We start from the raw sequence: 21374 nt of genomic DNA, 5'->3' as shown, positions 1-21374 counted from the left end.
ATGTTCATATGTTCATGTTCAGTGTGTGTAGATCGATAGATAGATAATATTCGGTTAACAGTACCTGTGACCATGGGCCCAGTTTCCACTCTGCAGGGCAGAGCATGCGGTTGCAGTCTCTGCGGGACTCCGGACGCTCATCACTGCAGTACCGACTGCGGACGGACTTGAACTTCCCGTCTCCCAGAGGCTGGACGCAGCGCACAGAGCGGGTCTGAGTGCCCGACCTGCCACAGGACTTACTGCACTCCCCCCACTCTCCAGCCACCCATCTATACAAAACACACACACAAACAAATAGTTAGTAGTTAGTACTTAGATAGTAACAGATATTTTAGACTACAGTTTGTTTGTTTTTTACTCAGAGAAACACAGACTTGCCAACCTTAAAGGAATTTCATGAGAACATAACACCCCAATATAATAATAATTTAGCATTATTCAAAAATGTGTTTGTTAAAGGTCACCTTCCATTAAAATCCACTTTTTCTTGTTTTTTTGTGAAATACTAACGGTCTCTGAGTTGTATATGCATGCTACATATGAAACTGTTTCTCAGCCTCCCTTGTCTGCAGTAGTTAGTAAAAGAAAACCCTCAGAAATACGAGTTGATCAGAGAGATGTTCATGGCCTCATAGATAGATAGATAGATAGATAGATAGATAGATAGATAGATAGATAGATAGATAGATAGATACTTTATTTATCCCGAAGGAAATTTAGGCATCCAGCAGCAACAACACAATACAATAAGAAACATACTCAGACAAATCAAAACACAGAAGAATAGAAAATATATAAAAAAAAAAAAAAAAACTAACTATACAAGGTAAGGATCTATCTGTAAACGGAGCAGTGCAGTAGATGTTGCTAATGGTCATAAATAATTAAATAATTAACAGAGTAAAGTGCAATGACATCGATTACGAAAGTGACTGATGTGACATAGAAATATAATATAATATAAGTATGCATACGTTACAAGACAGTTCTAAAAAGAGAATGTGAAAATGTGAATACCCAATCATGAGTAAGGTATACTTTAATGTAAGCGAGGTTGGGGAAGTGTTAATATAAATAATTAAGTTGTTGAATAATGTCCAAGTGGTGTGCCTGGATTAAACTCAGTCGTCAGCAGCATCCCGTCCCCGATGGGAGGAGTTAAAGAGTCTGATGGCTCTCGGAATGAAGGATTTTCTGAGTCTGTCTGTTGTGCAGCTCTGTGACAGCAGTCTGCCACTGAACACACTCCTCTGCTTCATGATGGTGGTGTGAAGTGGGTGACTATCATTGTTCATGATAGAAAGCAGTTTATCCAAAGTCCTTCTCTCAGCTATTGTAACCAGAGAGTCCAGCTCCATTCCAACCACTGCCCCGGCCCTCCTGACCAGCTTGTCCAGCCGTGATGCGTCTCTCCTCTTCATGTTGCCTCCCCAGCACACCACAGCGTAGAAGAGAATGCTGGCCACGATTGATTGGTAGAACATCTGCAGAAGCTTCTTACAGATGTTAAAGGACCGCAGTCTCCTCAAGAAATAGAGCCGGCTCTGTCCCTTCCTGTACAGGGTTTCTGTATTTGTTGACCAATCCAGTTTGTTGTCCAGCTGCAGACCAAGGTACTTGTAGGTCTTTACTGTCTCCACATCAACCCCCTCGATGGAGACTGGCTGCAAGGGTGGTCCAGACCTACGGAAGTCCACCACCATCTACTTGGTCTTGGATATGTTCAACTGCAGTTGGTTCAGTCGGCACCAAGCAACAAAGTCATCCACCTGTCTCTTGTACTCCTCCTCCTGACCACCCTTCACACACCCAACGATGGCAGTGTCATCCGAGAATTTCTGCAGGTGGCACATCTCAGAGTTGTACTGGAAGTCTGATGTGTAGAGAGTGAAGAGGAAGGGGGAGAGCACAGTCCCCTGTGGTGCTCCAGTGCTACTGACCACAGTCTCCGATGTGCCGTCAGTGAGCCTCACGTACTGTGGTCTGCAGGTGAGGTAGTCTGTGATCCAGGACACCAGGTGAGGATCCACATTCATCTTCACCAGCTTGTCTCTGAGAAGTGGAGGCTGGATGGTGTTAAAAGCACTGGAGAAATCAAAAAACATGATTCTCACAGCACTACTCCCCTTGTCAAGATGAGAGTAGGTTCGGTGGAGGAGGTAGATGACTGCATCCTCAACACCAATCTTCTCCCGATATGCAAACTGGAGAGGGTCCAGTGCATGCTGTACCTGGGGTCTGAGGAGTGGGAGAAACTGTCGTTCCATGGTCTTCATAATGTGCGAGGTCAAAGCTACTGGCCTGAAGTCGTTGAGCTCACTGGGGCGAGGTTTCTTGGGAACAGGGACCAGGCATGAAGTTTTCCACAGCGTAGGAACCCTCCCCAACTGCAGGCTCATGTTGAAGGGTAACCCAAGTTCAAAGGCGCACGCCTTAAGAAGTCTCGGGCTCACCTCGTCAGGTCCAGCTGATTTCCCTGAGCGAAGTCTCCTCAGCGCCCCTGTGACCTGGTCTGCAGAGAGGTGGAGGGGGGAGGTGAGGGGGGGCGGACTGGATGTGCTGACAGTCTGTGAGAGGGAGACCTGAGCAGCACTCAGAAGAGGTAGGGAGGTGTCCAGTGGGGCAGAGGCTGAGGTTGCTGAGATAGCAGGACAGACAGAAGCAGGTGAGGATGAAACAGGGCAATCAAACCGGTTATAGAAGAGATTGAGTTCGTTCGCTCTCTCCACACCACCAGCTGTTGCACTATCACTCTTTGGCTTGCACCCTGTGATTGTCCTCATACCGTCCCAAACTTCCTTCATGTTGTTAACTTGTAACTTCTGCTCAACCTTCTTCCTGTAGGTCTCCTTAGCCTCCTTTAAGCAGGACTTGAGTTCGCGCTGAATATTCTTCAACTCCTCCTGGTTCTTGTCTTTAAAGGCCCTCTTCTTTTTGTTTAAGAGGTCCTTTACGTCGCTTGTAATCCAGGGCTTGTTGTTGGCAAAGCAGCGAACAGTTCTTACAGGAACCACAATGTCCATGCAAAAGTTCAGATAGTCAGTTGTGCAGTCTGCTACCCCCTCAATGTACTCACCGTGAGAGTCCTGAAGCACACTCCAGTCTGTGGATGCAAAGCAGTCCTTCAAGGTCTCCTCTGCCTCCTGGGACCACTTCCTGAAGGAGCGTGTTGTGGTTGGTTGCCTCATCACACAGGGTTTGTAATGAGGCTTCAGGAAAACCAGATTGTGATCAGATTTTCCAAGTGGGGGCAGTGGGATGGCGGTGTACGCATCACTGATGTTAGCATACAGGAGGTCAATTGTCCTGTTTTTTCTGGTGGGACAGTCCACATACTGGGTAAAAGAAGTCAGTGTGGAATCCAGCGTGATGTGGTTGAAGTCACCAGAGAGAGCGACAAAAGCATCCGGGTGTTGTGTCTGGAGCCTGGCGATGGTCGCGTGTATGACGTCACACGCAGCCTCCACATCCGCTCGGGGGGGCAAGTACACACAAACAACAATGGCGTGTGAGAACTCCCGCGGGACGTAATATGGTCTTAAACTCACCGCGAGCAGTTCAACATCCCGGCAGCAGATAGTCTCTTTAACAGTCACATGGCCAGGATTACACCATCTATTGTTAATGAGGATAGCGAGCCCACCGCCCTTAGATTTGCCGCTCCGCGCGCTGTCTCTGTCCGCTCTCACAGTGACGAATCCATAGTGACGTTAAGTGAAGTTTAAGGGCTAAATAGAAACACCTAAGCCTATTTTTTTCCCCACCAAAAAATGACTCACGCGGCATTCAATCATACTGAAGACCAGAACTAGTCATGTAAAAAACGATGGAATGAAATAGCCTGCACTTCTTAAAGAATAATAATCGGTTGCTCAGTATATTAATAAACTTTATATATATATATTTCACATTTATAGCAATAAATATTTACTGGTTAACATTCATCAAGGAGCTGTTTTCAATATATGGGAGAACCCTGTGTGTTGCAGGTGAAGTGGGATGTCCGAAATTTGATAATTTATTTATTTTTTTCATGTGTTTTAACCATTTTTGGCCAAACACTGAAACATGTACTTTTAAAAAGGGCAACATGGTGACAAAAACATGAACACTGACTAAGAGTGTACCATATCGTATCGTACGCGATAATATCACCAACATTTTTCAATATCGTGAACGATATTTTACCCTGAAATATCGTGCCATATCACACACCCCTAATCATCACATTAGGATACTTTTTTTTTACTGTTTGTAGCAAAAGAACAAATTACACTGTTCTCATTTCCCATTATATATCTACTAGAGACAGATTATATCTGTCCAGTATCATATATTTTTAACTTTAATCCTGGATATATGGAGATATATGGAGTGCATTATTAGTATCATGACATTCTGGATCTTTGACTTTTGTTACAAATCTGTATTTTTTAAAATCTCAGTTAAGGGTGCGCAATATCATATTGTATGCAATAAGAAAATGTTATGTTCATTTTGGTGCAGTAGTGTATTCTTGAATTCAGTATTTCGACATATCACCAAGAGTATCGGTATCGCGAAAATACCATGAAATATCGTGATATTATTTTAGGGCCATATCTCCCACCCCTAACACTGACACACAAACACACATACACCCAAACACTTACATGGGCTGAACACACTCTCTTAGGTAGCAATCTCTGTAAAAGTCGGGGGGCTTCCTGATTTTATCACAGAAGCTCCGGTGCACCATCCTCATCTCAGCATTTTTACGGCAGCCGTAGCGCGTCGTCTGTGTACCTTCATCACACACACACAAAAACACACACACACAATGAAAGGCACCATGCACAGCTGGTCATTTCGCAGCATCAGCAGGGGAGGTAAAATAATTTTAACATTACTATTTTTAAAGTGTCTCTTAGACTCACTGTCAAGCTTGTAACTGTGTGACCTTAAATAGTAACTAACCTTAGTGAGAGAAAGAAAACATTGGAATGTAATACTTGATAATAGGGGTGACACGATCTACAGTATTTCCCTCTCTTAAAGCAAGCAGATGGGTTTTGATTTCTAGAACGTTGGCATGTAGGCGTGAACACATCTAGGCTTGGGTTCTAGGGTTTAAGCATTTGACTGATAGCTCAGGTTAATGGATATTCCGGATCACTTTACTTGGATGGCCCATTATAGATGACTTATTGAAGCTCACCTAAAATTCAACTAACATTTAACTAACTAATATCTATTAAATGCAACCGAACTTTCAGCTGAATGGAAATAATTATGAATGCTTATGCTAACCTAACCCTAAATCTTAAAGGTTAAGTTTGGGGTATAGGGTTAGGGTTAGGTGCAAGGTTACATTCATTATAGAATCATTAACATTTAACTGAGAGTTCTTTATTTGCTTTTAATGATATTTGAGCATATTGGATGGGTTATCCCCTACCAATAGATTAGTGCATTTTCACTAAATTGATGTTGTTCTCCTGTAGAAATGGTCAATAATGGTGTAAAAATGTGGACCTGTTCTTTCTGCATGAGGAAATGTAATATGTAATAAGTAAACAAGCTGTTAGGGCTGTAATCAAGGATGAAATAAGTACCTCCTCCGCAGGTCTTGGAGCAGGGAGTCCATCTCTTCAACACCCAGGAGTACGGCACTGCGTTGTCCGGCACCATGTTGTTCTCGTTGGCCCCGTCACTCAGTCTTTCATTATCAATGATGTACTTCGCCGACACCTTCGTTCTGGTTGAGCCGTGCATCCGGATCTAGCAAGAGCAGTGAATAACGTAAAAAAGCTACAATTATCAAACTGAAACTAGAACACAGGGCAAGATATTCTGTTTTTTATTTTATTTTATTACTTCATTTTCTGCTTAAAACAGTAGAGACTGGTGGTCATCTTACTAAAACATATATGATTTGATTGAAGTATTCACAGTTAGTTTCCAGCCTCCACTTTAGGTAAGGTAAGCAGACTAAAACACAGCATAATATTTTTATTTTCTGATACTCCACTGATACTCCATCCTCATGCTCCACTGAGGATGAGCAGATGCCTCCTGCAATATATGTAAAGTCTGCCACTGCTTGTTTTTCAACTGCCACCAAAGAACTTAGAGGAAAGAACTGGGTCCCAAGCTCTGTGTTGGCCAGCTTCACAATGGGAGGGATGAAGGGAAGAACTGCCACCTTCTATATCTGCCCAAAGAGAGTGTGACCAGTTGTGCTCTCTCTGACTCCAGCTGCTGATGGAGTAGTAGCATAACCAGTATGACTGTTTTTATTTTTTAGTTCTGTGTTTTTCTCTCTCTCCCATGTCTCTCCTTACACAGGACATGCTGGTGACTCCAGTTCCTGCTGACCAATGGGAGGCCTAGTTGATTTGGGGGGAGTTGTCACACCATGTGCTTTGGTGGTTTAGTTGTTTGGTGTTTTATCTTTTCTTTAAGGACTGCTTAGTTGGGGGATCTGTAGAATTGGGAGTTTGTTTTAGTGAGTTTTACAGTTTGTGTTTGGGAACTGTTTTGGTTTAAGGTGTTTTAACTATATTTAACTATATTAACTATATAAGCAGTTTATTTGTTGCTTCAACAGGGGTTTCAAACAGGTAAGAAAGGTACACCTATTCTGTAGATTCCACACCTTGTAGACTCTGCTCTGTTGAGTTAGAGGTTAGATGGTCTAGGTTAAAAGGGTAGATGCATTACCCAATGTATTTTGTTTTTTTTGGCCAGGAAAGTTGTTGGAGTTGTTAGCTTTTTGATTTATTAGTTTTGTAGTGTAGAGTATGGAAGTGTGTTCTGTTCTATTATGTTCTTTTCTTTGGTGTGGTCAAGTTGAATTCTTCCAGTGTGGTACTTCAAACCACAGCAAGTTTTAAAATGTGAGTCTGTTTTAATAAAAAAAGCTCTTTTTACCTTTAGTTTTATGTCTTTTTCCTGATTTTAATAATTTGTTAATGCCTTATTGATCCCACAGCCCTCTAGGTAGAAAATGGGAATGTAACAACCAATATGCTTGGAAGTTGGTAAAACCATTAAAAAAGTCTGCATAAATATGACCCAAAACATTTAAAAGTAGCTGAAAAGAACCCAGGTAAATGAGAATTTTGTTTATTAACATTTTCTAACCTTAAAACAACTCTTTTATTGTGGTAATTTCCGCGTCTGCAGCGCCCTTTCAGGTTCAACTACTTTGGTACGCAGACACATTACAATATGCAGATCAGTCAATCAATAATACCATCAACGGTGTTATCCAACCATCTGCCCACTGCACAGGAAAAGAACAGCAACTCAGACATTAGGACACGGCATCACTACAGCCAGCAAGGCAAAGTAAGGTCATTTTTACTGAGTCAATTATTTATTATTATTATTTTATCATGTTTATTTTACTATTTAGGGATGGCTTGTGAAATATGAAGGTCAATATTGAACATAAAACAGAAATGTTAAACGGACTTCCAATGCAATAGACATTAAAAAAGCAATTAGATATTTTAATTAATTGGATTTAATTTTATGTAGAGACTCCTTTTCTGTGCATTACTGACAGAAAACAGCATTCTTACATTTTTCCCTTGCTGGAACATAAACAAAATCAGGGTTAAAAGGGTTAAATAAAACCATCCGACTTTTTAATTTCCCCTTTAAACTAACTGCTAATCCTAGAGCATCACATACTTCTGGCACTCACAAATATGTATTATTGGATACTTTTCCTAAAATGTCTCATTTATTTAACTGTGTTCTCTTTATCTATTTTTAAGATAGATCTAATGATGCTGTAGGTCATATTTAAGCAGGAATATAGAAATTTGGGTTCTCAAACTTCTCTCAAAGGATTCTCAAACTTTCAAGCACCACTATACCTCTGGTTAATGCAGTGTTTTTAATTAAAGTGCTTTACTCATAAGTAGTTTGTTTGTTTGTTTGAGAACGGATATCACCAAACTGCACTGCACTAAATTCCTCCAGGACCAAAACTGAACACTCTCTTCTCCAGCATTTGGACTGAGCAGAATCCTACAAAAGATTCTGTTCCTCAGCTTGAATCCTGCGTTTAATACATTAATCCCACAGCTCCTATGAACCAGGCTGTCTCAGCTGTCTGTGCATGACTCCATCTGTTGGTGGATCACTGATTTCCTGACAGGCAGGCTGGGAAATCATTCCTCAGCCTCGCCGACCCTCAGCACTGGAGCTCCACAGGCCTCTCCATCCTCAACTCCTCTCTCTTTAATTATCAGTGACTCAGCTTCTCCACATCAGGCCACTTCAAAAACATTTCTCTTAACAATAAAACTCCCACGATGTCAAATGAGATAACAACATTACAGGTTATGTCATAAAGTAAGCGAGGCAGAGGACGTGATTTTATTCAGCAGTGGAAAAAAAAATAAGCCAAAAAAACGTTCAACCTACCACAGCTCTACTCTGTTATTACAACATCTGGCCTTACATCATCTCTAACAACCACACAACAGAGATTCTAACTTCAGAGCATGGTCAAAACTGCAGAAATCATTACTTGCAGAGACCTGCTGCTCTCTGAAAAACTAACTCTAACTCTCCGGAACTATTAGGAACAGTTTCAAGCTTTGAGATTTCTATCAGAGAAAAAAATCTTCAGCAGGAAGAGTATACCCTGTCTACATCATCACGTTGCAGATTAAACAGTGTATAATGCTAATACAAAGCCTTAAAATATTATATCCTATTCACAATCCTGAACTATACTGTTAATATTTATGGTTTAAGGTATAGATTCGGGAAGATTTTAAATATATTTGATGTATTTGATTCTACTCTGTGGTTCAGAATTTTGGAAAGAAAACATACATTTAATTCAGTTCAATTAGCCGTACTGGCAAGACCATAGTATTGCACATATAATTGACCAGGACAAAAGCGGGATGGAAGCAGGTCATTTTCAGTGTAGAATAGCCATAGCATCCCTACAGCACCTTTAAGAAAGTTCCCTCATTATTATTACTTATTCTTTTGCATGTTTCTCACTCTCAGATGTTTCAGATCATCAAACTAATTTAAATATTAGTCAAAGACAACACAAGTAAACACAAAATGCAAAATGTTTGCCCCCTAAAACTAATAACTGGTTGGGCCACCCTTAGCAGCAAAACCTAGAATCAAGTATTTGTGGTAACTTGCAGTTGTAATTCCGCCACATTGGGTTTTCTAGCATGAACGGCCTTTGTAAGGTCATGCCTCAGCATCTCAATAGGGTTGAGGTCAGGACTAGGTCACTTCCGAAGTCTTCATTTTGTTTTTCTTCAGCCATTCAGAGTTGGACTTGCTGGTGTGTTTTGGGTCATTGTCCTGCTGCAGAACCCAAGTTCGTTTCAGCTTGAGGTCATGAACAGATGGTCGGACATTCTCCTTCAGGATCGTTTGGTAGACAGCAGAAAATGAAAGCGCAGCGAAAGTTCTACTAAAGACTCCAATGCTACGTCACCTAATTACCTATCCAATCAGCTGTTCCCTCTGCCTTTAAATAAGATCACTCATTCAGTACCTTTGCTGCCTTTCAGACGCTGATGGTCGTTCTTAGTGTCGTCCGGACTTCTCTCTTTTATGTCCCATTCTCGCCTCTCGTGTGTCCGACCGGCGTCCCGTGCTGGCCTCCTGCTGCTGGCCCCTTTGTCGTCGGACGCCTCTCGCTCCTGCTACCAGCGCCTCCCGCTCCTACTGACGGCTGCCGCTCCCCTCGTCCGGTCGGCGGTGCAGGGAAGACGAAATCTGCTTGCCACGTGCCGCGCCGTTGGCTGGCCGGCCCGCTTCTCTACCCCCTCCTGCTCTGTCCCGCCGCCGCCCCAGCCCAATGTCGGCGATAAGCCCCAGCTGTCCCGGTCCTTCAGGCGGTCGCTGTCTCGGTGTGGAGTTCGGACTCTCGTTTGGTCGCTGTCGAAGAGCGTTGTGGATCTGCTTCCGGGTTGCCTCTCCCTGCAACGCAGTGTTCTGATGTGTCCAGATGTGCTTCTCGACGCCAGTGCCCATGCGGGACCATTGTTTGTTTTCTTCTTGTATGGTTTTCTGTTAAGTTGTGGTTTCCCCTCCTTGCTCTAAACTGTTCTCCGATATTTTGTTTCGGCTTTATGAATTTCCTGCTGAAGCATGTTTGAATATGGGGCTTTTTCTAGCACTTTTACTTTTTTATTTTGTACTACAGTTGCACGGTTCGACAGGGTGGCAAAGTGCAACAGAACACCGGTTCACCCGGCCCCTCTGCCTTCGCTCCGACTCCCCTGACCTCTGCTGCTGCAGTTACGACTGGCGCGGGCCTGCCCGGATCTTTCTCCTTCTGGCGCGCTCTCCCTGGAACTTTTACCGTCGCTGCGCTGCTTGGCGCGCTCCCTCCTGAATCTTCTACTGTTTATGCGCTGACTGCGCGCTCCTGCCTCGATCTTCGACTGTTACTGCTACTGCACTGCTGGTGCGCTTTTGCTGGGTCTGCTGCTGTTGCTGCTGCTGCGCTGCTGGTGCGCTTCTGCTGGATCTGCTGGGTCTGCTGCTACTGTGCTGCTGGTGCGCTTCTGTCAGATCTGCTGCTGCTGCTGCTACTGCTACTGCGCTGCTGGTGCGCTTCTGCTGCTGCTACTGCGCTGCTGCTGGATCTGCTGCTGCTGCTGCTGCTACTGCGCTGCTGGTGTGCTTCTGCTGCTGCTACTGCGCTGCTGGTGCGCTTCTGCTGGATCTGCTGCTGCTGCTGCTACTGCGCTGCTGGTGCGCTTCTGCCGGATCTGCTGCTGCCCTACCTGGCGCTTCTGCCGGATCTGCTGCTGCGCTGCCAAGCGTGTTTCTGCCTGGGTCCTCTGCTGCCATGGCCTCTTCCTCCTCCTGTTTAGCTACTGCCGTGCCTGGCCCGGCTTTTGGTAGGCCGTTTGTTTCTCCTGATGCTGCTATGGTTTTCCCCGCGCTTGCGTGCTGTCATCCTACAAGGTAAGGTTCTTCTTTTGCCTTCCTTCCGAAGCCCGTTTGCCCCCGGCGCGTGGATGGTACTCCTCGCGGTCTTTTGACCTTGTGGCTGGCCGCTCTTCTACCTCTTCTTTTTTTTTTTTTTCTGTCTCCTGTTCGCTGTTCTGTTGATTTTCCAGACTCTAACTCCTTCCGTCGGGGACGTGATGCTGCTGCTGCCTGAGTTTTGATTCAGTCGCACTACTCGGACATTATTCTACTACTCACTACTTCATTCTTTCCGCCATCTCTTCCCCGACCTCGCCTCCCTTACTGTCACACACGGTTACTCATGATTGAGTTTTCACATTCACTTCTTAGAAATATTTGTATCATATGCATGTTCGTGTTTCTCGGTGCTTTCAGTCTCTTGCGATTCATGTCGTTGCTCCTTGCACTATGCTCCGTAAATTATTTGATGGCAGTTGGCAACATCTACTGCTCTGCCCGGTTTACGACTATATTACGTTTTTTTATATAGTCTTATGTAATGATAATGATGATAATAATAATAATAATCATAATAATAATAGTGGTAATTATAATAATAATAATGGTTATGATAGTACTTATACTAATACTACCAATATTAATCTTTATTTTTATAGCCCCTTCATACATTAAAATGCAGCTCAAAGTGTGCTGTACGTAGAAAAAGCACAAAATTAAATGAATAATATTTATTAATATTGCTAGTAATGCTAGTAATGCTAAAAATAATAGAATACGAACTAATATAAACTATATTATAAAACCGTAATAGGATAAAAAATAATACGGTTAATCTTACGAAATATTGTGAAATACACCGATTGAAATTTTAAACGAATGGATATCTTGTTAAAGCTTAGTTTACGGAAATGTCTACTCTGCTTTTTTAAAACTATTTACTGCTGATTACCTGCTTCCCGACTTCTCTTCTTATTAACTTTTATATTCTATTTGGATTTCTTCTTATGTCTTTTCTATTCTTCTGTGTTTTGATCCGTATCTAGTGTGTTTCTTTATTCTTACTGTTCTTTGTTTCTTATATATTGTGCTGTTGCTGCTGGATGTCTACATTTCCTTATGGATACATAATATGTCTATATATCTATCTCTTTGTCTGTCTCTGGGCTCGTGATTTCGCTTGGGTGCTTTAATTTCCTTTGGGATAAATTATATATCTATATATCTATCTCTTTCTATCTCTGGGCTCGCGATTTCGCTTGGGTGCTTTTCGTGTCTTCGCTGTTTGCTGTGTCGTTTGTAGCCTTTCTAGTCTCGCTTTCTTGGTTGTGGTCCGGTATTTCTAATTGTTCTCCTCGGCGCCGTTTTTCGGCCGCGCTCGATGCGAGCGCCGTTCTGTTTGTCGGTTTTTGGGGGTTTATTTCCAAGGGCGATAGTTTGCCGACTGTTGACAATTAATTTTAACCCTCGCCCCTGGATCTGCCTCTCAGTTCTGTACGAAATGATCGGTGGTGATCGCGTGCGTTTCATTACTTATTATTTTCTCTGAAATTATTAATAAATATATTGTGACCGCGAAGCAGTGATCACGAAGCTCATTAAGGTTTTTCTGCTTGCACTCCGATCATGTCATTGCTCAGTTTAATTACCTGGGAATCAGTAATTATAAATTAATTTAATAATTGGTAACAAAATTTCTCTCTATAAAAAATTATTGTTGCCAATTAAATAAGGCACGTCGTAATAGTCAGATTATCCGAGTTCATTTTCTAATCCAGCTATATGCTTACTCCTCAAAGGCATTGCAAAATCCTCTTCCTCCATTTAAGATAGATTTCTATTTAAAGATATGCATCTAATTTACAAGTCTGATATATTCTCCCTATGTTTCAACTGCATACGGCAGCTTTTATGGATTTAAGCGCACAGGCTTTTCACAAGCTCGCGCCGACAATATTTATTTGATCAGTTCAATGGCCTCACGCTGTCTGATTTAAGCTTTAGTCCTTCCTTCATTACTGTTTTCACGAAACATTCTATTACAGATAACAGGGCCCTGTTTTACAATTAAAATGCTAAAAGTGCACTCCGATTTCTGCCTTTACACTTCTGAGGCTATCTATCTGCTTTCACGCTCTTCTAAACTTAATGCACCTCTGTTGGTTTTACCTAATAGCTACCCTATGGCGAAACGGTGGTAAGATTTCACCTGTCAAATGTCAATTAGGAATCGCTGACCATCTCCATCCTGCTACGTTGGTCGCTCTCTTTAAGAACGACGCAGCCACATCCTCAGCGAAGCTGACGTCACCATTTTGCTACCTGAGAGATGGGTAATTTCAGCACACTTGTCCCACAGAACTGGACCTACTGCTGAACGCTCAGCGAGCTCATTCAACACTGTCTAAGTAAGTTCTATTTATAAGCAAACACTGGAGGTGGTGGAAGTACTACATACTTTAGAGTATGTTAATTTGTGCATCAATCCGGCGATTTAAATGATCTATTATACATCAACATTTGCTTATTGTTTCAATGCTTCACTAACAGTATTAACCAGTTATTAAAACAATCTGAAATACTCTCCCAACACTGCTGATTATCACATGTTTATATATAGCTTAAGGCATTATGGCCCGTGGTCATTTACATCAACACAAGCCAGGAGACAATCTCCTCTTTATCTTGGGCTTACAGCCCAGACGACATGACATGGGGATTATTGCATGTTACTAACAGCATGTTTTTTCAGGGGTCAAACCCCACGCTTGTCAGGCTCGTCGCCAAAGCATTTTACAGGGCGCGCAGCCCGTTACTAACAGCAACGCATGCTTTGGGGGCAGTCCCCGCGCATGATGGGCTCGATGCCAACCTAGATGCATGTTTTGACCATGGCCCTCACTAACAGCAAAGCATGCTTTGATCGGGCTCGACGCCCACGTGTATGAATGTAGGGCCCGTGGCCCGTATGCTTGGGGGCGCACCCCTCGCATAACCTTATTTCCTTCTTGCTAACGTATCTTCCTTCTTCCCCTTCTTCACTCCCCTATCACACAATTTCCCTCTGATATCCTTAAGGCCCTATATTAAGTTGTTTTTCTACCTTCTATTATTTCTGTACTTCACTATTTACGTCGCTTTAGACAAAAGTGTCTGCCAAATGTAATGTATTGATCGGATGAATGCAGAACTAATTAAAGAATGAAAGAATTAAATGTTTGAATGTAGGCACATGGCCTGTATGTTTGGGGGCATTCCCCGCGCATGCTCGGATGAATGGATAACTGAATGAATGAATATGTAATGATCGAATGAAGAAAGAATGAGTGAAGGGCTCGCCGCCCGTACGCTTCAGGGGAGCACCCCGCTCAGGCCCGTAGCAAGCGTATGTATGAATGAGGGCATCGGCCCATACTAACAGCATGGAAAGTTGGCGCAATGCAAGCGCATCACTGGACACTACACCTACGTTAACTCTGCTTGTTACTGCACAGGGCACCCACATTTAGATGCATCAAGCATGTGCTCACACAATCCACGAGTTAAATGCTAATAAACTCACTTATGCGTGGGGATATCCGAGGTATAAAAGGAAATACTTCACTGTCCACAGTCACCGGTGCTAAAGAGCTATCGTTTAAAAGTACGGTATCGTTTATTATTATGCTAATTATTAATCAATCGTTTCTTTTATTACAGGATGTAGAATAAAGTAAAGATTTACTGGTGGGTATATATATATATATATATATATATATTAATTCTTTCACTTTTGGGGTTTGCTTCGCACCTGTCTCCAATGTACGACAGGATCTGCAGAGCCCAGATGAATCAAGCCCTGGGCCGATGACGGGGCCTACGCCAAAGACTCTACTAGAGGACTGTTTCAATATAACCTCTTTATATATGTATCTTTGTTTTGCTAAATATGTTAAAACATTAAATTGTTCAACTGACAACATTTCTTCCGGAGTCGTAATAGTAGAATTATGGTTCCATTTATCACAGCAAGTCTTCCAGTTCCTGAAGTATCAAAACAGCTCTAGACCATCACACTACCACCACCATGTTTTAATCTAGGAATGATGTTCTTTTTCTAAAATGCAAAGTTACTTTTATACTAGATGTAACACGACACACACCTTTCAAAATGTTAAACTTTTGTCTCTTCAGTCCACAGAATATTGGGGATCGTTAAGATGCTTTCTGACAAAATTGAAGGGACACTTAATGTTCTTTTTGCTCAGCAGTGTTTTTTTATCTTGGCACTCTGCTATGTAGGCCATTTTTTCCCAGTCTCTTTCTTATGATGGAGTCATGAACGCTGGCCTTAACTGAGATGAGTGAGGCCTGCAGTTCTTTGGATGTTGTTGTGGGGTCTTTTGTAACCTTTTGGATGAGTCTTTGCTGTGATCTTGGGGTAATTTTAGTTGGCTGGCCAATGCTGGGAAGGTTTACCACTGTTCCACGTTTTTTGCCATTTGTGGACAATGGCTCTCACTGTGCTTCACTGGAGTCTCAAAACTTGGAAAAGAAATGGCTTTATAACCTTTTCAAAACTGATAGATCTCAATTACCGTCTTTCTCAATTGTTTCTGAATATCTTTGGATATTGATATGATGTCTAGCTTTTGAGTATCTTTTGGTCTACTTTACTTTTTAAATCACTATTTTAATCACTAGTTAAGTGATTTCTTGAGTGAGAACAGGTGTTGCGGTAATCAGGCCTGGGTGTAGCTAGAGACTGATAAACCACAGTTAAGTTTTAACTGGGGTGCAAACACTTTTTCACATAAGGACATGGAGGTTTGGATTTTTTTCTCTCTTAATAATAAAAACCTTCATTTAAAACTTATTTTATTTTGTATTTTGTGTTCACTTGTGATGTCTTTGACTAATATTTAAATTTGTTTGATGATCTGAAACATTGAAGAGTGAAAAACATGCAAACAAGCAAACACCACTTTTTTCACACCACTGTCTCACCAAAATATGTACAATATTTTGCACTAAACAGTATCCAAGGAGATCCAATAACTGATGATCATGTTTGTAAAGCTCACTGAATTTAACTGAACTGGACAGAACTTCTAATAACCAAATTCTAAACGTTTTGGTCAGTACTCTACATTATGTATGTGAATATATTAATATTAGGTTTTATATATATATATATATATATATATATATACCATGATGACAACATCATTTTTCAGGGGGCCGGTGGTCTGAATGGTATCCTTATTGTTCTTGTTCTCGTACTCCCACTCCACCCCTTTCTCGATGATGGAGCGCGTCTCTGGGTAATCTCCATGAGAGTTCAGAAAGAAATCACCGGAAGCTTTGTTCTTCACAGCTGAACAGACATGTGTGTAGAAACAAAGAGAGAAAGAGAGAGTGTTACACTCTTTGCAACTAAATAGCTTCTAAAGAGCTTTAGAAATTCTGCACACAACTCCCTCCACGCTCCTTTCCTATTCATATTCATCTGGCAGATTCAGGAATTCTTACAGATCTTACCCAAAATATGCGACGTTCCATTCAGTTCTTGGACGAGCAGATGCTTTGCGCCTCTGGGAACTTCAAGTACTTTAATAACACCTGCAGCCAGCAGAGATCAATGCAGAAAAGAGTTTACAGAACTGCGCTACACGATGATTAACCCTTTCATTCAACATTTCAAAATTCATATTTACTGATTTAGACGAATTGCAAACTATAAAACTTAAACAGATTTGAGTTTTTATTGTTCCCAGAAAAAAACTAAAAGGAACATTTAGAGATTTTCTATTTAAACACAATTGGAAATCAAGAAAAGAGAACAAAACTTGCCTCAAAGGGTTAATTTAATACTTAACCTCTAAAGGTGTACTCACACTAGACAATTCGTGCCATGTCCAGGCACGGTTACCTCCCAAAGCATGTCTCGATTGACTAGTGTGATCACTCTGGACCACGCCCTGGCCCACTTAAAGAGGTAGGCCAGAGCACTGTTCACCTTGACTTTGACTGCATGTAGTGTGAGCACGATTTGTGCCAGAGCACGGAACAAGACTATGGAGCTAACATGGAGGTGAAACAATGAAACTGAAACACCTGGTTTTAGAGCACAATAATTCATTGTCCTGACGGACAGTTCTGGTGGAAACAGGAGAGTTGAGGTGCACATCGAATTCTGCCGTGATTTGGGCAGCTGTGGTTTTATGTTGTTTGGATACAATCCGGGTTAGCACCCGAACATCCCTTTCAGACAGCTTCCTCTTACAGTGTCCACAGTTAATCCTGTTAGATGTGGTTGGTCCTTCTTGGTGGTGTGTTGACATTTCCATGGATACCGTGGCTCTTGATGCATCACAAAGACTTGCTGTCTTGGTCACAGATGCTCCAGCAAGACGTGCACCAACAATTTGTTCTTTTTTCAACTCTGGTATGTCACCTATAATGTTGTGTGCATTGCAATATTTTGAGCAAAAGTGTGCTCTTACCCTGATAATTGAACCTTTACACTCTGCTCTTACTGGTGCAATGTGCAATTAATGAAGATTGTCATCCAGGCTGCTCCAATTTAGTCATGAATCCTCCCACACTAAAATGACAGGTGTTTCAGTTTCCTTGTTCAACCCCTGTAACGTGGATAATCGTTTATCAAAAAGACACGCTCCCAAGAGATGGTGCTTTTCATGGCGGGGGTGCTGAATTTGGCACAACACCAGCAAGCCCACTGAGCACTGAGAGTAATTAAGTAAATGTGTTTAGGCACGGATTGTTTAAACGCAGTGTGAGTGCAGGCCAGTGGGGGAATGGAAAGGGGGCAGAACCGAACCGTGCCTAGTGTGAGTACACCTTAAATGAAGGACACACTAAACTTCACATTAAGCACCTTTCTTATCAGGGACGTTGAAGTTGAACTTGATGGTCTTGCACTTGGTGCCGTCCCCTCCACACACACCACACTTGTCCTCCTGAAGGCCGGAGCCCACCACATTATCACAGCCTACTTTCTGGAGAGAGAGAAACACTGTCAGCAAACGGTAAAACTCAAGCACACATTTACTACAGTATATGGACAAAAAGTATTGGGACATCTGCATATTCACTGTTAATGATAACATCAGGTTGATTAGAAAGAGTTTATCCAGCTTTTGCTGGAGTAACTGTCTGTCTCTATTGCACAGGGATGACTTTCTATAAGATACTGGAACATTACTGTGAGGATTTGATTGCATTGAGACGCTACCTCAGCCGCAACTCCTCAACTCCATCCAGCAGCTTTCTACAGGAGCTGTACAACCTGTATATATGCAGTATCACTCAAAAGTTTATACACACCTTAAATTCAGAGTTTTCTTTTATTATTTTAATATTTTCTGAATTGTAGATTAATACTAAAGTCATTCACACATATGGAATTATTGAGTAAACAAAAAAGTGTTAAACAAGAATATGTTTTCTATTTTAAATTCTTTTAGATAACAGCTGTGCTGAACTCATCAAGAGTTACGTACTGTATTTATCGGACTATAAGGCGCACTTAAAATCCTTTAATTTTCCCAAAAAATCGACAGTGCATCTTACAATCCAGTGTGCCTTATGTATGAATTTTACCAGTCAGGTATTAAGAAGCAGTAAAGTCACTGAAAACTTACTCTTAGACAAAATATAGGAAATCTCAGCTTGCTGTAAATAAACGAAAGGGCTTTACTCACCCTAATAAACGTTTTTACGAGAGAAATCTAAGTATATTAACACTTTGAACTATTTTTTTTAAGAATTACAGTTTCATTTACTTAGGCGCTTCCCCAGCTTCTGAATTAGAAGGAAAACATGGCGACACCCTTGTTCACTTTACTGTAGTCATTCTTACTAATCTCACTTAATTTGCCTTTTAATCCTGTGCCCCTTGTATATGAAAATAGACCAGAAAATAGATGTTCATTGATAATTCGGTGCACCTTATAATTCGAAAATATGGTACTTGAACTTCTATTAATGTGTTTGAGAGCTTTTAGAAATTAAGGCCAGTCAATCTGAAAAAAAAAAAAAATAAGAACTTTAAAAGTATGCTCAAGAGCAGTCGCAAAGACCATAAAAAACATCATGATGAAACTGGCTCTCATTAGAAACACAGCAGGAAAGGAAGACCAAGAGTTACCTCTGTTGCAACTAAATGCTTCACCTCAGAGTATTTTGGTTTGTTTAACACTTTTTTGTTACTACATGGTTCCACAGGTGTTCCTTCACAGTTTGGATGACTTCTCTATTAATTTAAAGGACAAAAAAAAAAATTATTATTTGAAAGGTGTGTCCAAACGTTTGACTGGTACTGTATGTATTGTATATGCCCACAAACCCAAGCCCCTATAAACTCACCTCACACTCCCCATACACACAAACACTGTATGGATCCTTGTAGGAGCAGCGGATGCCCGGGTCCACCAGCTCCTGCATGTTCACCACAACTCGTGTCTCTTTGGACTTGCAGTATAAGCTGCAGCGCTGTTTAGCTACAGGAGGGAAGAGAACATAGAACCACAGAACCGTTAATGATAGAACATATGAGAACATGTCCACAGCTCTTTCAGATCACTGCTGTGTGTTTTGAATCAATGAACCAGTTGCTCTATCCGGACGGGATTTGTTTCTCAGGGGTGATTTTCTCTTTTATAGGGGTTCTTCTGTAATTTTATTTTAGTCCAGACTGACATCTCTGAGTTTCGTCACCTCACATTTAATAAAATAGCTATTTGTCCACTGCACGTGCAGGTTTCTACGGAGATCCAAGTAAACACAACAGAGTGTGGAAATGGAGGAGCTACTGAACGCGATGTCATGTGACTGGAAAAGCCAAGAAACTCACTGGTCCTCCTGTTTGTTTTCTATTGCAGTCCGGAGTTTTATCACTGAGTAGAATTTTAAAATATTTTTCACATATTTTTCCAGATAGGGCTATTAATACTTTGTTGTTTTTGTTTTTTAATGTTATTTCTAATATTTGTTACAAAAATGGATCTGTTATTAAGCAATGATCTAAGGCCTCCTTAGGCCAGACTCACTTCCCACAAGTGTGTCCTTCTAAGGGTTTCACAGTTATTATTATTGTTATCAGCCCAAAAATTATTATAGTAATGCATCATCAGCTCTCTCCAGCCTTCAATGTAACATCTGTAGGACTGAACTTCTGATCCTCTAGCAGGAGAACAGACACTTCTGAAATCCAGTCGTTTCTGAAATCCAGTGACCCTTTCCAGCTGTTTTTCATCCGACACGTTCTGCTGTTTCCAATTGGCTTCCAGTCTGAACAACTCAAAAAAGTCCCCACTTAGCTGAGCTCCAACTTGGCTCTTTGAGCTGCGGTTGTAAGACCTGGGCCAGCGGCCGAGGAGCCGTGGAGCCGAGGACCCGATGACTCTTTGGAGACTACATGTGCTAAAGGCACGGTCTGCTTGATGAAGTCATGCAGGCGCAGGAAGTGGATGTAGGGAAAAATGAGAGATTAGAGCTGGCAGCTCGCGTGTACTCATATTTTCACCTCTCCACACAGTGTAATTCACAACAGCTGTCCGGAGCAGAAAACAAGGGGCCAGGGACAGATTTAGACAGAAGGAAATGGCATCAGTCAAACGCAATTCAAAACAAGCTGAAGAGAGAGCGAGAAAAGAAATAATCTACAGAGAACATGTGAAAAGAGGATGTTATGCAGTGTCTGTGGTGTCTGTATGATGGATGCATTGTCTGTAGTGTACTGCGGCTTTTGTATTCTTTGTGATTAGCTGTATGATGTATATATTGCACTGTATGGTGTCTGTGGTGTGCTGAATGGTGTCTATGTTGTCTGAATTGTCTGGAGAGATCATTTTTGATGTATGCTGTCTGACAAGTCTCTATGTATGCTGAACTATACGGTATTTGTATTCTTTGTAAATAGCAGTATGATATCTGTATTACATTGTATGGTGTCTGAATTGTGCTGTGTGTTGTCTGTATTGTCTGTAGTCTACTGTATGGCATCTGTGTTCTCTGTAATTTGCTGTATGATGTCTATATTTTCTGTAGTTTGTCGTGTCATGCCAAAATTGTCTGTAATTTGATTTGTGATGTCTATATTTTTCGGTAGTTTGTCATGTCATGCCTATATTGTCTGTAATTTGATGTATGCTTTTTTGTTGTCTGTTTTGTCTTTAATATGCTGTATGATGTCTGTAATGCATTGTATGTTGTCTGTAGTGATCTGTTTGATGTCTGTAATGCAGTATATGTTGTCTGTAGTGTGCTATGTGGTGTCTGTGCTGGTCTGTGTTGTGTCTCTACTGTTTGTAATGTGCTTTAGGTGTCTTTATTGGTAGTAGTGTGCTGTATGCTGTATGTTCTGTATGTAGTGTGCTGTATGGTGTCTGTGCTGGACTGTGTTGTGTCTGTAGTGCTTGTGAAGTGCTGTAGGCATCTGTATTGAT

General features: G+C 41.6%; 1 protein-coding gene across 3 annotated transcripts in view; it reads right to left on the bottom strand.

Moving 5' to 3' along the window:
- The window catches only part of LOC103047851 (A disintegrin and metalloproteinase with thrombospondin motifs 2), a 274381-nt gene that overhangs the window by 10632 nt on the left and 242375 nt on the right, over window positions 1–21374 (bottom strand). For all 3 annotated transcript variants that reach the window (XM_049483934.1, XM_049483936.1, XM_049483935.1), the window contains 7 exons: window positions 19294–19427; window positions 17804–17924; window positions 16444–16524; window positions 16116–16279; window positions 5598–5763; window positions 4656–4788; window positions 65–272 (listed from right to left, as the gene is read on the bottom strand). In XM_049483934.1, coding sequence (XP_049339891.1) covers window positions 65–272; window positions 4656–4788; window positions 5598–5763; window positions 16116–16279; window positions 16444–16524; window positions 17804–17924; window positions 19294–19427 — 1007 coding nt within the window. The remainder of the gene's footprint in view (window positions 1–64; window positions 273–4655; window positions 4789–5597; window positions 5764–16115; window positions 16280–16443; window positions 16525–17803; window positions 17925–19293; window positions 19428–21374) is intronic.

Source organism: Astyanax mexicanus, chromosome 10 (genome assembly GCF_023375975.1).
Source record: "Astyanax mexicanus isolate ESR-SI-001 chromosome 10, AstMex3_surface, whole genome shotgun sequence".
Taxonomy (NCBI): domain Eukaryota; kingdom Metazoa; phylum Chordata; class Actinopteri; order Characiformes; family Acestrorhamphidae; genus Astyanax; species Astyanax mexicanus.
The sequence above is the reverse complement of the archived record's forward strand: the minus strand, read 5'-3'. Positions and strand labels throughout refer to the sequence as shown.